General features: G+C 41.6%; 1 protein-coding gene across 1 annotated transcript in view; it reads right to left on the bottom strand.

Moving 5' to 3' along the window:
* The window catches only part of DOCK9 (dedicator of cytokinesis 9), a 176683-nt gene that overhangs the window by 75698 nt on the left and 87235 nt on the right, over positions 1 to 13750 (bottom strand). The window contains exons 12-24 of the mRNA XM_015557496.1: positions 13274 to 13396; positions 10159 to 10238; positions 9887 to 10074; positions 9686 to 9751; positions 8415 to 8507; positions 7228 to 7351; positions 6765 to 6886; positions 5585 to 5671; positions 5109 to 5198; positions 3702 to 3817; positions 3391 to 3460; positions 2406 to 2531; positions 1749 to 1820 (exon numbers count right to left, since the gene is read on the bottom strand). Of these exons, the coding sequence (XP_015412982.1) occupies positions 1749 to 1820; positions 2406 to 2531; positions 3391 to 3460; positions 3702 to 3817; positions 5109 to 5198; positions 5585 to 5671; positions 6765 to 6886; positions 7228 to 7351; positions 8415 to 8507; positions 9686 to 9751; positions 9887 to 10074; positions 10159 to 10238; positions 13274 to 13396 (1357 nt within the window). The remainder of the gene's footprint in view (positions 1 to 1748; positions 1821 to 2405; positions 2532 to 3390; positions 3461 to 3701; positions 3818 to 5108; positions 5199 to 5584; positions 5672 to 6764; positions 6887 to 7227; positions 7352 to 8414; positions 8508 to 9685; positions 9752 to 9886; positions 10075 to 10158; positions 10239 to 13273; positions 13397 to 13750) is intronic.

Genomic DNA, 13750 nt, shown 5'->3' with positions numbered 1-13750 from the left:
AACAATTCATCAATCTTTCTGAAGTGATTATATTGATTTAGAGCAAAAAAATAATAAAATATCTAGTGGGACCTTGTTATGGACTGAACTGTGTTCCCTGAAAACTCATATGTTCATGTCCTGCACCTCAGAATACGATGGAATTTGGAGAGAGAGTCTTGAAAGAGGTAATTAAGTTTAAGCAAGGTCACTCAGTGGCCTTGCTCTAGCAGAGCTGGTGTCCTTATAAGAAAGGAGATTAGAACACAGAAGAAGGATAGTATAAAGATGCAGGAAGTCATCCACGTGCCAAGAAGAGAGGACTCAGAAGAAACCAAACCTACAGACATCTTGATCTCAAACTTTCATCCTCCAGAATTGTGAGAAAATAAATTTCTATCGTTTAAGCTGCCCAGGCTGTGGTAGTTAGAATGGCAGCCTGAGCAAACTAAAATAGGCCTAAAGCCCATCCTGCATATGACAACATTTTTATTTTTATTTATTTATTTAACGACAACATTTTAAAGAGAAAGTTAATATATCCAAATGACCTGCCTACGTGTGTGCGTGCACGTGGGTGTGTGCACGCGTGTATAAGCATGTGTACTAGAGCACACTGCCAAGCAGACAGGCTGCTGGAGTTTTTCCTTGGAAGGCTGTCCTGGCATGATTCGGATGGTGCGTTACTCGGCAGGGCCCACCTCCATCTGGCATCTCCCTGTGTGCTAAAGCTGGATTTAAAAGGAAACCATCTGGTCAGGCACCCACACCGGCACTACTAGAGGAAACTACAGCTTTAGGGTCTCAACCACCAACCTTCTGCCTGACAAAACCCACCAGCCTTTCCCAAGGCTTCCTCCTGGAGTCCAGATGGCCCAGATCCTGACCCTCCCTGCCTGGGACTCCGCCCTCCTCCCCACATTCATTTAGAGAAACTCCCTGGCACCACAATGGCTGCTCCCTGCATAAGCCCCTTGGGCTCTCACCCAGACCTCTCCAGCTCCCACTTCTGCGACGATGTGGCAGGAACTCACAGTCACAACAGCAACTGCAAGACTGTGCATTTCAGGAGCTCTGCAGCATGCCACCTGTGCTTACTGCCTTAGGACTTAATAAAAAATTCATCTGTGCTCACACAGGCAGCAACCAGTCATACCTCGACAGGCAAAAGTCCAGAGGTGAGCCTGGGACAGCATGGAGACCCAGAGAGTCTTACGGGCACACACACAGCACCTCGGAGAGGTAGGCCTCGGGGAGACTATGTTATCTGAGTCCATTCATTGGCTACAGAGGACGTGAAGTAGCATCAGACATGCTTCTAAATCCCTGAGAAATGTCTAGGATGTGCAAGACACTTAAGAAACACCAGGTAAATGCATTTTAAATGAATGCTTAAACTACTATTCTCATTTCAACAAACTGGGAGATTTCTAAGCTAGTCAAAGGAAAGGATTTAATAACACGGTGCTTGAGGATTATGGGCCTGAGCCAGAGTGATCTCAAAACCTGGCTCCCTCCATCCACCAGTAGTATGGCCTTGGGCAGGTAATGCAAGCATCCAGGCCTGAGTTTCTTCATCTGTAAAATGAGGGGTCAGACTAATACTCCCCTCATCCACATTGGGATTGTTAAAAAGCTAAAATGCTTTATCACTGGAAAGTAATTAGAGCAGTACTGTAAGCAGCACACAGGAAGCTTAATAAATGTTAGCCACAAACACAATGAAAAATACTCTTCCCTAAGAACCACCACACGATGGAGCGACATACCTTAACCTTGGAGTTCTCTATCAAGTGTTGAGCCATGGATTTTATCAAAACATCGAAGAAAAACCATGAGTACTGAAAGAAAAAGAAGGGTTCCAGTAAGCAAAACCACCAGTTGGAAGAGACGTTCATTCTCTTAGGCCGGCAAAGTCACTGACATACATCAAATGGGACCAAAACACCACGGCTGAACCTCTTGGCAAATTATTACCGGGCCAGAGGTTCTGGCAGGTGTTCTCCTGCTTTCACATGTCTGACAATGAGTGACTCCCTCCCGCCAGGGAACAGGGTACATGAGCTCAGCAGCCCACAGAGAGGCACCACTCGATGACATACGCAACCTTTCCTCTTGCTGAGTAGCGCCTGCTGACACTTGCCTGTAAAATCTCTAACTCACGGTCCTCCAATTATTCAAATAGGACTTACTAATACCTACGAGGCCATGAAGCTTTGAGTATAATAATAATAATTTGCAGCTTTAATAGGAGCACCGGTACAAGGGGCAAAGTAGGTACTGAAGAACTAACTCTGTTACTGCTTTTTAGGAGGTGATGATCATCTCAAAAAGTACACAAAAAGGGTGAATTGATCTAGCTGAGGAGTCTGAAGTTTCCTTAATCAGTTTCCATACTGCAGAGTCACACTGGCCTCCCACCGTACCTTAAGTAGTTTGTTGCTGGTGAGAAAATCGGCAGAAGGCTTGAGAATTGCAGTCATGGACTTGGCCAGTTCTTCATGCACTGTCTTATATTCGGCGGCGATATACGGCTCAGCCTTGTACGCGTACTTTGAAGAAAAGGGAAAGATGCTTTAATGCACTGGTTCTCCAAGCTGAGCTGAAAGCTGAAGAGGCCCCAGAGGAGGAGGATAAGGGACCCAGGTCCAATCGCATGGGTGGGAGAGGAAGGTGGAAATAGAAGGTGGGAAGGGTTGCTGTCATGTGACAGAAAGAGGGAGCTCAGGATGTCTTCGGGGACCCACCTAAATATGTGAATCACCTGACTCAGGTCAGTGGTCCTCCAGTCCACAGCTCCACCTCCTAAGGACTTCAGGAAATGTGTCACATGACACTGGGGAACTGATTCCCTGAACAACCCAAACTTCACTTTTTAAATGAACACACAGCTAAAATTCATACTGTCAAAGATTAAATGGAACGTGTGCAACTGTTTAGAACAATCGCAGCCACCATGTTTACTGAATATTGTCCATAAATGAAGACCTTATTGATATTTATCCCAGCATGTAAATGGAGGCGAGAGCTAACCTTCCTCTCTTGGGAGAAGCAGTATTCCTGCGAATTTTAGGCGGGAAAAAGAAAAATGAAGACAAGAAGCCATGCCAGAGGCCTAGCTAGGAGTGAGTTAATACTCTTCTTTAAACTTCCACATCATGTGCAGCACCCATAAAAGAAGAAATGTAGTTGACAAAATGATACTAAGTAAATAAATGAAAGGCTGCCCTCTTTGGACGTCCCCTCATCTAGGTGGGAGCACTGGCTATGTGATACAGAAGAGAAAGCAGAGGTATTAAGTTTCATCCCCAAATATACCCCCCAAATAACTAGATTTTTAAAAAATAAGTTCTTAGAAGGAAAATTGGAGAGCCACAGATTTAAATGATTGGGACAGTTTATTTTACATACCTTAACATATGACCTCAAGTGGCTCTCCAATTCTTCCTCATGGCACTGGGCAACCACATGAATAATGACCCTACACACCATAGGAATGAATAAAGCAATGAATAGTAATGTGAAAATGGAAACATTTCATTATTATCACAGTAGAACAATGATGATGCTATTGGCACCACAGGAAACAAAGAATTAGATGAGACCTCTACATATGCCTTCAATATAATGTTTAACACACACTAGCATCCGGGTGTATGATTATGCTCCAGATGTGGATAGACCGAAGGGGAAGGAGAGCATCCACCTTACACCTCTCTCACCGTGTCACGTTGACGGCGACTTCCTCATGAGTTGCTCTGGTGAGGACACGGAACAGCTGGTTTAGGATGGTGGGCAAGAAGGCGATCATCACGTGGCCTTCCATTGCGTGCAGGCTCTACAGGCACGGAATACCAAAGTCCGAGTTATCCTTGGACATTAAACCAACTTTCACTGAGCAGCTTTCACTCAGTTTCAAATAAGGATGGAAGAAGTGCATCTAAAGCAAATGGGAGGCAGTGGCAGGCAGGATAAGGGACAAAGAAGTCCATGTCTGTGAACATGTTACATGGCAAAGGGAATTAAGAATGCTAACCAGCTGGCCTTAAGATAGGGGGACTCTCCTGGATTTAGTCAGGTGGGCCTGATGTAACCACAGAGGTCCTTAAAAGTGGAAGAGGGAGGCAAAAGAGGAGAGTCGGGGGAGATATGTCTAAGGAAAAATGGTCAGTGGTGCAACCTGTTGGCTTTGAGATGGACGAAGTGGCCACAAGCCAAGGAATGAAGGCAGCATTTAGGGTAAGAACCCAGATTCACCCCTAGTTTCCAGAAAGGAAACTCACGATTAATAACACCTTGGTTGCAGCCCAGGGAGGCTCATACCAGACCTCTGACCTACAGAAGTGTAAGATAATAAATTTGTGCTATTCTAGGCCACCAAGTTTGTGGTAATTTCTTATAGAACCAATAGAAAACCTATACAAAGGTTCTTCTTCAAGTCACATGGCTTTCTCTGAGGCAGCCCAAAGGTGATTGGGCACAGCAGTGATTTCAGGATTACCCAGTCCAATTTCTTTGCTTAAATCAAACAAACTTCTGCAGGTCTCACCTTTCTTACATTTTGTCCCCATGCCTAGAATGCCCTTTTAGTTACTTTCCTTTTAAAAATGTTCCCTTAGAATCATGTTCTGGATATAACTCCCTTAGAGAAACCCTGCCTGCTCCCATGGGCAAGGACTCTGGGCGGGTCCCTGGCCCTGCACAAGGCTGGGGTTGCTGGCATGTATTATCTGTTTTGTTTTGTTTTGAACCCACCCGCTATGCATTCTAGAAGCTTATGTTATCTCCTACAATGAACCAGAAGTTCCTTAATGGTAAGACTACAGTCACTGCTTCTATATGCCTGATTCTGCGCTGTGAGCCCAGTGAGTACTCGACACGAGCGGCCTCTGTAAGTGAGGGGTTTCCTATGCAGGGAACAGTGTGATTTAGGTCTGGCCGGAGAAAAGTATGCGTGGGACTAGGATGAAGGTAGGAGGAGCACTATTTCTGAGTGCCCTTCTTAGCACTATCTCAAACCATACAGAAGCTGATGGTGCGAGAGTGCCTAGAGAAGAGCACCCCCAAAGAGAAAACCCAGTCAACTCCAAACTCATTAAAAAAGGGTCACTAAGAAAGCCATCTGATACCTTAAGGTACTTCACAAGTTCATTCCCTAGGGCTTGGGCTCCAGATTCAGTTTTCTGACAGTACTGGAAAAAATTATGCAAATGCTGATCCTGGGAAGGGAAAAAAAAAGTTTATTAGCATATCTGCTATAGAAATAGAAGTATTTGCTTCTTACAGCATGCATGTTTCATTTCGACTATGAAAACTGATCATATAAAAATGCAAATATCAAACAGATAAAAACGAAAACAAATTTTAAAAAATGTTTCCAAAGATCCTCCAACAAAAGAGTAAAACTGTTAAAAAATGTTACTTGTACTCCTCATTTATTTCAGTACCAATGAGCACCTTATCTGTACTTCCTTTCTTCAAAAGAGGGCTTATAGAGTAAAAATATATCCATAGAACATTTCAATTAGACTTCTGTTTTGAAAAAAAAATTACACCAACTCATTCACGGAGCAATCATTGCTAATTTTAACGGACTAGCGCACACCTGAGTATACACCGTAGAAACCAGATGAGTTGAAACTTTCAGCAGTGGCTTGCTTCCATCGACCCATTTAATTTCTGGACCACAGTGCTGAAAAACATGAGGGGAGGGAGATATCCCAACAGATGAGCGATCTTGGCTTCAATCACCATCCTGAGTAAGGGCCCTGATGAGGTGCGGAAGCCCCAACAGCTCTGGTGACTCGACAGTCATGCCTATGCCTGGCTGACAACAGGATGAAACCAACACTAATTCCTGCCCGCTTTCTTTCCCCAAGTTCTTCTTCCTGGATTTTATAAGTTATCTTTCCTGTTGAGCTGCAGCTGTAAGGATTACTGTCCATTTGAGAGGGAAAGAATCCTATTCCACCAACGACTTAACCAAACTCGAGCTCAGGACTCTGAACGTGATGGCACAAGGTACCAGATAAAGCGAATAGGACAGGAAGTACTCCTGGCACAGTCAAAGGGTCAATATCTGTTTGTGCCTAGTTTTAGTTTCAGAAACCTTCATTTTTCTCATGTTCAGATTAGGAACCATAAACCATGATTTAACCTTATTTTGGAATATTTTAACTATCTGTTCACACTATGGGCCCACATTTGGCTCTATTTAAAATGTAGAGAAACATTAAAAGCCATTCAAAAATGAAAGGAAACAAAAACCTTTTCTGAGCATCTTATAAAACTGAAGTCCATATAATCTAAGACGGCTTTAAAAAAACTGCAAAACCAACAAACCAATAGGAGGACTCAGAGACAATTCAGGCATTAATGAATCGGAACGAGCTACCATGTGGATGAGATATTTGCTTACTGGACTTATTACATTATGTTGGAAGATAATTCCTAACCATTTGCATGACCCTAAGAATGCATCTTTATTTGAGCACGGCTAGTTCGCAGAGATTTTCTTCCTTGTCCAATATCTCCAAGTCTTCATGTCCTTGCTGAGGCATTGCTACTTCAGGGCTTATCCTAAAATGCCCAAACTAAAATTCTACACTGTGACACGGTTAATATCACCGTTTCCCAATGGCCTAAGTTTACTTGAAAATGAATAACGAAAACCAAGATGCCAAGACTGGGAAAAATACTATGTGCTTTTTTTGTGTCATTGTTGCTTTAGCTGATCTTTAATGTTTTGTGAAGGAATGGGATAAATCAATCTTAAATTCCAATACCCTGCCCATCCCAAGCTCCTGGTAGCCAAGGTAGCCAGATGGGAGATTGGCTGAGACAGGAACATGCTGCTCATTGGTCACCACCCTTCCATCTTTCAGAAGAGGAAGCCAGGAATATCCAACTGTTGAAACAAAGGACAAAACAGATTCACTGTAAGTGTACGAAAACTGATGAAAGAAAGCCAATCTTACTAAATTACCCGATCTTCAAGAACCGTTAATATCAATCAGGGTTAAGAAATTGAAGAGACCCTGAATACAATCTCTGTAGAACATTGACTGCTTTGGGATTAGAATTCTAAAGTTACCTTTTATAGAAACTTACATATACAGACCAGGAATGCTACCTTCACGAACATCATCTAAAAACTCCTTTGCAAAAGAATGCAAATTCATATCAAAATAAAATCTAAGAACCGAATGTTAAGTTATCAAAAATCAAAGGGATAATGGAATTTCAAACCTTGTGTTTCAACAACATCCTTCTTCTTCGTGCTTCCTTTGTTTGAATTATCACAGCTGACATGGAAAAACGTGAACAACAAGTGGTGCTTTTCATGTAGCTGGGTGGGCAATTCTATTTTAATCTGCAAGGAAAACAAAACAACAACTTTTCTAATATTCCAGAACAACAACATTTCTTGATGACAGCAGCCACACAACGTGTCACCCAATGCCTAAGGGTGCATTTTGTCTCCAAACTAATAGTAACATTTGTAGTTAAAGAAATCTGAGACTGTAAATTGTGCTAAGGAAGAAATGGATCCTTGATACAATGTTATACTGTTATGGGCTGAATGTTTGTGTCCCCTCCCCCCCCCCACCCGCAACCCCTTCCCAAATTCACATGTTGAAGTTCTAACCCTCAAAGGCGATGGTATTAATAGGGGCTTTTGGAGGTGATGATGTCATGAGTGTGGAGCCCTCATATGTAGGATTAATGCTCTCATATAAAAGAGATCCCACAGAGCTCCCGACCCTTTCCACCATGCGAGAATACGCCTGAGAACCTGCGACACTGACATGCTGGCACTCTGACCTCGGACTCCCAGCCTCCGGAACTGTAAGCTATAAATGTTTGCTGTTTATAAGTCAGTTAGTCTGTGGTATTTCGTTATAACAGCACAAACAGACTAAGACATGACTGACTCAAACTAGAAGAGTCGATATTTAAATTCCAGAAGGAACTGGAAAACACATGAGAGAAACCACTACATTAACTTAACACCAGCCAGGCATGGTGAAAAACCAGGGTAGAACACTTACCAGTAGAATTCATATAGTAGTTTTAATGACCTACATATAATTTTACATAAGGAAACCCAACAATAAGAAAGGTCCAACAGATGTAACTATACTTAAGTATGAATTTGAAAGAAACTATATCAGAATTATTAATTGTGGTAGTGACAGAGGAGGGATTTTTAAGTTTTTCTTTTCTACATTATCTGCATTTTCCAAGTTTTAATTTTTTACAATACATTACTTTTATAATTAGAAAATATTACGGAAAATAGATAATTCAACATTTAGTTCTATCACTATCATTTCAGTATAGTATGCACCTCCCCTTGAATTTTGCTTTACTAAGCAAAGAACTTGAGTTTTCCTTAAAATCGGTTAAACGGGGTTTTCCCTTGAAAATCTTACCTCATCATAAAATTCTGGGTTTTGATGATGGTGTAAAACTGCAGCAAAGGCGCTTCTTGTGAACACGGGCCCACCAGGCCTGCCGTAAATGCACTGAAATCAGAGTTAGCAAGGGAAACACCAGCATTCAATTAATAGAGTAAGAAATCAAACGCAGATGTGTTGTAAAGAGCACTCCCACAGCAAAGCTTAGCCCTCTCCGATGGATTTCTTCTGCCTGTGAGACTCCAGACCCACAAGCCCCTTTAGTCCTGGGCCCAACTCTCCCTCCAGCTCCCCTCCCACCCACTGAGCTATCTCGGAGCCAGACCTTGCTCATGGCTCCCTTTCCCACTGCCGCGCCTCTGCTATGCCATCCTCTCTCCCAGGGATCTCCCCTTCTCTGTGCCCCAAGCAAACCCTCATGCATCCTTCCAGAAATGAGGAACTCCTTCCTCTGTGTCCCTGCAGCATTTTTCTGTTCTAATTACTCAGTTTTGTAAAATGAACCCTTTCAGTACCTTCTGTATGCCAGGAGCTTTTTTTCCCATAACTGTCTTTTCCCACCAAACTACAAAACTTCTTGAGGGCAAAAACTAAACTCCATTGTTCTCTGCAACTTTGTCTCCTCCCCCTCTTGCAAAGTCATTTTCATAAAGTTTCAGTAAGGAATTTGGGCTCTGGGGACAGACTGCCTGGGTTTGAACGTCAGTTCCCCTAATGTATGACCCTAAGTAATTTATTTAAATTCTGTGCATTAATCTCCTCATTTAAAAAATGCAGATATTCATAGTACCGAACTCAAAAGACTGTTATGAGAATTACAGGGGTTTAGTACCTATAAGGCTCTCAGAGCAGAGCCTGGAATATAATGAGCACTCAGTAAGCATCAATAATATACTACTATTATTATCATCACACTATAATAAACATTTAATAAATGTCAATCTATTATTATTATCAATACTATTTATATTATCAATGTTACTAATATAATTCCTAGCATTCATACAATGCCTGGCTCATAGCAGGTGCCCAATGTGTTTACTGAATTGAACATGCATAAGAACCCTTCACCCCTAAAATGTATAACAAAAAAGAAATAGTGAAGTAGGAATAAGAACTCAATTATTCCATATTCCGTAAGGTTCAGCATGTGTGGTTATATGTTGTGATGCCATGTATTTGTGTGTTTGTGTCAATTAAAATGTGCCCGATTCCTTTAGTTGTGCCATAGCACGCAACTGCATTATTAAAGTGGGGAAAATGGGAATATATATAAAAAAACAAACCTTCAAAGGCTGAGAGTCTTCTTCGTCGGAATCTTTGAATTCAATGCAAACAGCAATATTTCTGGCCTGCAGCATATTTAAAGAAAAAAAGGGGAGGAGGGGACAAAAAGCCAGGATATATAAATATTTACAAAAGAACATGAGAAACCAAAACCCAAGAGAATTTAATACCAAAAATGAAACCTCATTCTTTATACTCACCTTGGCAAAAGACTTCTGACTGTCATATTTCAAGTACTTGGGATAAACATAAAGGTGGTTATTGTAGGTGGTGTACGGCTGAGTATATTTTGCTAGGCAGGGCACAAATTCCTCTACTTCAAACATGATTGGAGTTTTAGTACAGGTTTCAAATTGCTTTGTGGGAATGTATGATGAATTGACATAATCTGAAAAATTAAAAACAAGCAAATTGAAGTAAAAAAACAAACAAACAACATTTTGTCTGTTTATTACACAGAACTTACACTCACTGGGAAAGTCTGAGGAAACATTATCGATTGTAATGTCTAGATTGCCCAGTATCACTGGGAGCTTAGCCATCTTCTCAGGTCTACAAACAAAGAAGAGAAAAATCAAACATTTATAAGTTAGATGAGCTCCAAAACCTAAATTATAGAGGGCACTTCCCAGAGAAATATAACGCAAGTCACAAAAGTAGTTTTAAACTTTCTAGTAAAATTAGTTTTAAGAATATATTTATTTAACCCATTATGTCCAAAATAATTATATTTAAATACATAATCACTATAAAAAGTGCATTCGAATTATTCAAAATCAGATGTGTATTTCCATTACAGCTCATTTCAGTTTGGACTTGCCATTTTTCAAGTGCTAAACAGACACATGTGGTAAGTGGGTACTGAGTTGGACAGCAAAAGTCTAGTTAAGAACATCAGCAAAATGTTAAAGTTTTCCTGAACCATTCCAACCTCACCATACATTCTTCGCTCATTTAGAATCATGAAAATTCAGAAGCAGAAGTCATCTTAGTCTCTGGTGTCTAGCAAAACGCTGGGTACCAAGCAGGTACTCAATGAAATGTACGGTGTCTGTATTTGGTCTGACTCTATCCATTACAGGAATCTCCTCTACAGTGTGCCTGACAAGCACTGCTTCACCCTTCCTAGTGGCAGGAAACTTACAGCACTCAGACTGCTCTTCCGCATAGCAAGGGAAAGGCACCTCTCTGAAACTTCCACTCACGAAGGGGCTTGGTTATGCTTCCCTATGGAACACCTTTCAACCATCTAGAAACAGCCTTCGGAAGTCTTCCATTCTCGGCCCTTCTGCACCTTCCTCCAATGCCACTTCTCTCCTCAAAGAAGGTCCCATTTATATTGTTGCACCCAGAACTGCATAGATCAGGCCCAATGGCCTGAGCAGTGAGGGTAGGATAGCTGTCTGTTTTTACTTTATCTTTTATTGATTGATTTTGAGAGAGAGAGAAGCAGAGAAAGAGAGGGAGAGAAACACTGGTTCGTGCACTCATCGGTTTATTCTTGTGTGTTCCCTGACAGGGAATTGAACCTGCAAACTTGGCATATCGGATGACGCTCTAACCAACTGAACAACCCAGCCAGGGCCATAGCTATCTGGTTTTGAACAATACACTCATCTATTGATGCTATTACTTTTAGGTAGCCACACCTAGTGATTCAAATGAAATTTACAACCACCTAAAAGTCCTAAATCTTTGTTCACATGCTTTACTATCATGCCACATCTCTCCATTCCGGATTTATACAATTATGTTTTTGGAACTAAGAACAGGATTTGATTTTTATCTTGATGAAATTTCATTTCTTTATATATTTTGAGGAATTTCTAATTTATCAAAACCCCCCTAAATCCAGGTATTAACATTTAATGTATTAGATATTCCTCACGGCTTTGTGTTGAGAAGACGTTTCACCAGCATGTTATAGTCTCTTATAAAAGTCATTGATGAAGATACTGCACAGAATATTGCAATGAACAGGTTCCTCTCAACCCTCTCGATGCTCATCGCCAGACTGACACTAGCCTATTCATCACCCTTCTTGGCATCTGGTTACTCCAGCAGTTGAACATCTGTCCATTCAAGTGTACTATACTTCCCTGACTTGCTCATGGGACATCTTGGGATATACACTTGTCAAAGGCTTTGCATTCCTGTCATACCAGCTTAGCAGCCCAATTAAAGAGAGAAGCAGAAATGTGATTAGAATGACTAGTTTGACATGACATGACTTATTCCTAGAAAACAGAACAGTTTTGTGGTTCTTCATAAGCCACCTGTTTAATAATGTCGTTTAGATACCGCCAAGAAACATCAAAGCTCACTGGTCGACAGATGAAGCATTTGGTTTTGTCCCCATTTTTTAAAAGTTCCTAACTCCTGCTTTTAAGATTCCTTTGTCAGGAAGGCAAATCAATGATTTTTCAAACATCCTGCCTCCCGTCAAAAAATCTTATGGCCAAAAGATGCCCAGCAAAGGAAATCAGTTTTTATAATTTCAGAAATGAACTCCTCAGATTCTCAGCCAGATTCACTTCCACCATTGCCCAACCTCTCTTTATCACATTGTTATGGGCTGAGTTGTATTCCCAAAAAGATATGTTTAAATCTTAACCCTAGTATCTGTGACTGTGACCTTATTTGGAAATGGAGTATTTGCAGATGTAATCAAGTGAAGATGAGGTCACTAGGGTGAGCCAATATGACGTATTCTTGTAAGAGGAAGGACATTAATCAGACACACAGGAAGACAGCCATGTAAAAGAAGACAGAGGCAGAGTTTGGGGTTATGCAGCCACAAACCAAGGAATGCCTGGGGCTACAAGAGGCTGGAAGAAGCGAGGAAGGATCCTCCCCTGGAGAACTCAGAGGGAGTGGGCCCTGCCAGCACCTTAATTTTGGACTCCAGCTGCAGAATTGTGAGAACTAACTTCCACTGTTTTAAGTCACCCAGTTTGTGGTACTTTGTTATGGCAGCCATAGGAAACTAATACACTCATTAATAGATATAAAGCATTTAGAACTATAAACAATAAGTACTATATAAGTTATCCTCCCTCCCCCACTACCCAAATCACCCATTTAGTTAATAGTACCAGGAGCACTCCACTGTGTACGTCAGAAACCTGGATTTATTTATCTGAGACTACCAACCATTTTTTTCTCTTTCCACCCTAATGTCCAATCAGGAAACCAAGACCCAGTAATTGGGCCTCTCTGACATAACTTGAATTAGTTTCATTCTTCCTGTTTCCACTTGTAGTGGCTTTGCTGAAGCCCCTCCCACTTCTTACAAAGGTTCCTCAACTGCCTCCTTCTTCCCCAGGTTCATCTCTACCCTCAATCCACCCTTAACGGAACCACCAATAACATCCTTTACAGAATTTAAATCAACTAGATTACTCTTCCAATTTTAAACTCTCTCTTCCTTCCCAAGGACTTGAGGTAAAGTTCCATGCTCATCCAACACGCCCCGGGATGTTTGAGTGCAGCAATTTAAAAGACTGCTCCTGCTTCCTCCCTCCTCACCTCCCCACCAATCAACTTCAGTTCTCAGAAGTGGAAAGAAGCAAGGCCTGGAGACTCACTTCCGAAAGTCCGCCAGGAACTTGAGCATGTCGTCATTGGAGAGCTTATTGCTGTCTTGCTTGTAGAGAGCAGAGAATCTGGCATTCTTGTCAAGGTTTCCAGATGTATCCCTAAACAACGTCCTGAAATAGCAAAACAACACTTCCAAACTGAATTTCCAAAAGGCCAAAATAAACCCACGACTTAACTCTGGTTTCTATGTGAAGACTAATTATTATTCCATTGGCTGTAGCCAACAGAAATCTCATTACCTAAAAACCTGGAAGATATTTATGAGGATGAACAAAACTAACTCAATTTACATAGGAAACATTTCCAGCAAATGGCCTGTGCTTGGGAAACAACGTACACAGTTGAGTTCTTAAGAAGCAGAGATCGAAAAATAAAGAGGACCGGCAGGCTGCATGGGCAGTCGCCCATGCCCAGCGGGAGACACGTGGCTGGGACCTGGAATACCATCTCTGCAACACACATTC

The sequence above is a fragment of the Myotis davidii genome, unplaced genomic scaffold (assembly GCF_000327345.1).
Source record: "Myotis davidii unplaced genomic scaffold, ASM32734v1 scaffold133, whole genome shotgun sequence".
Taxonomy (NCBI): domain Eukaryota; kingdom Metazoa; phylum Chordata; class Mammalia; order Chiroptera; family Vespertilionidae; genus Myotis; species Myotis davidii.
Note: the sequence above shows the minus strand (reverse complement) of the source record. Positions and strands in the feature narration are given on the sequence as shown.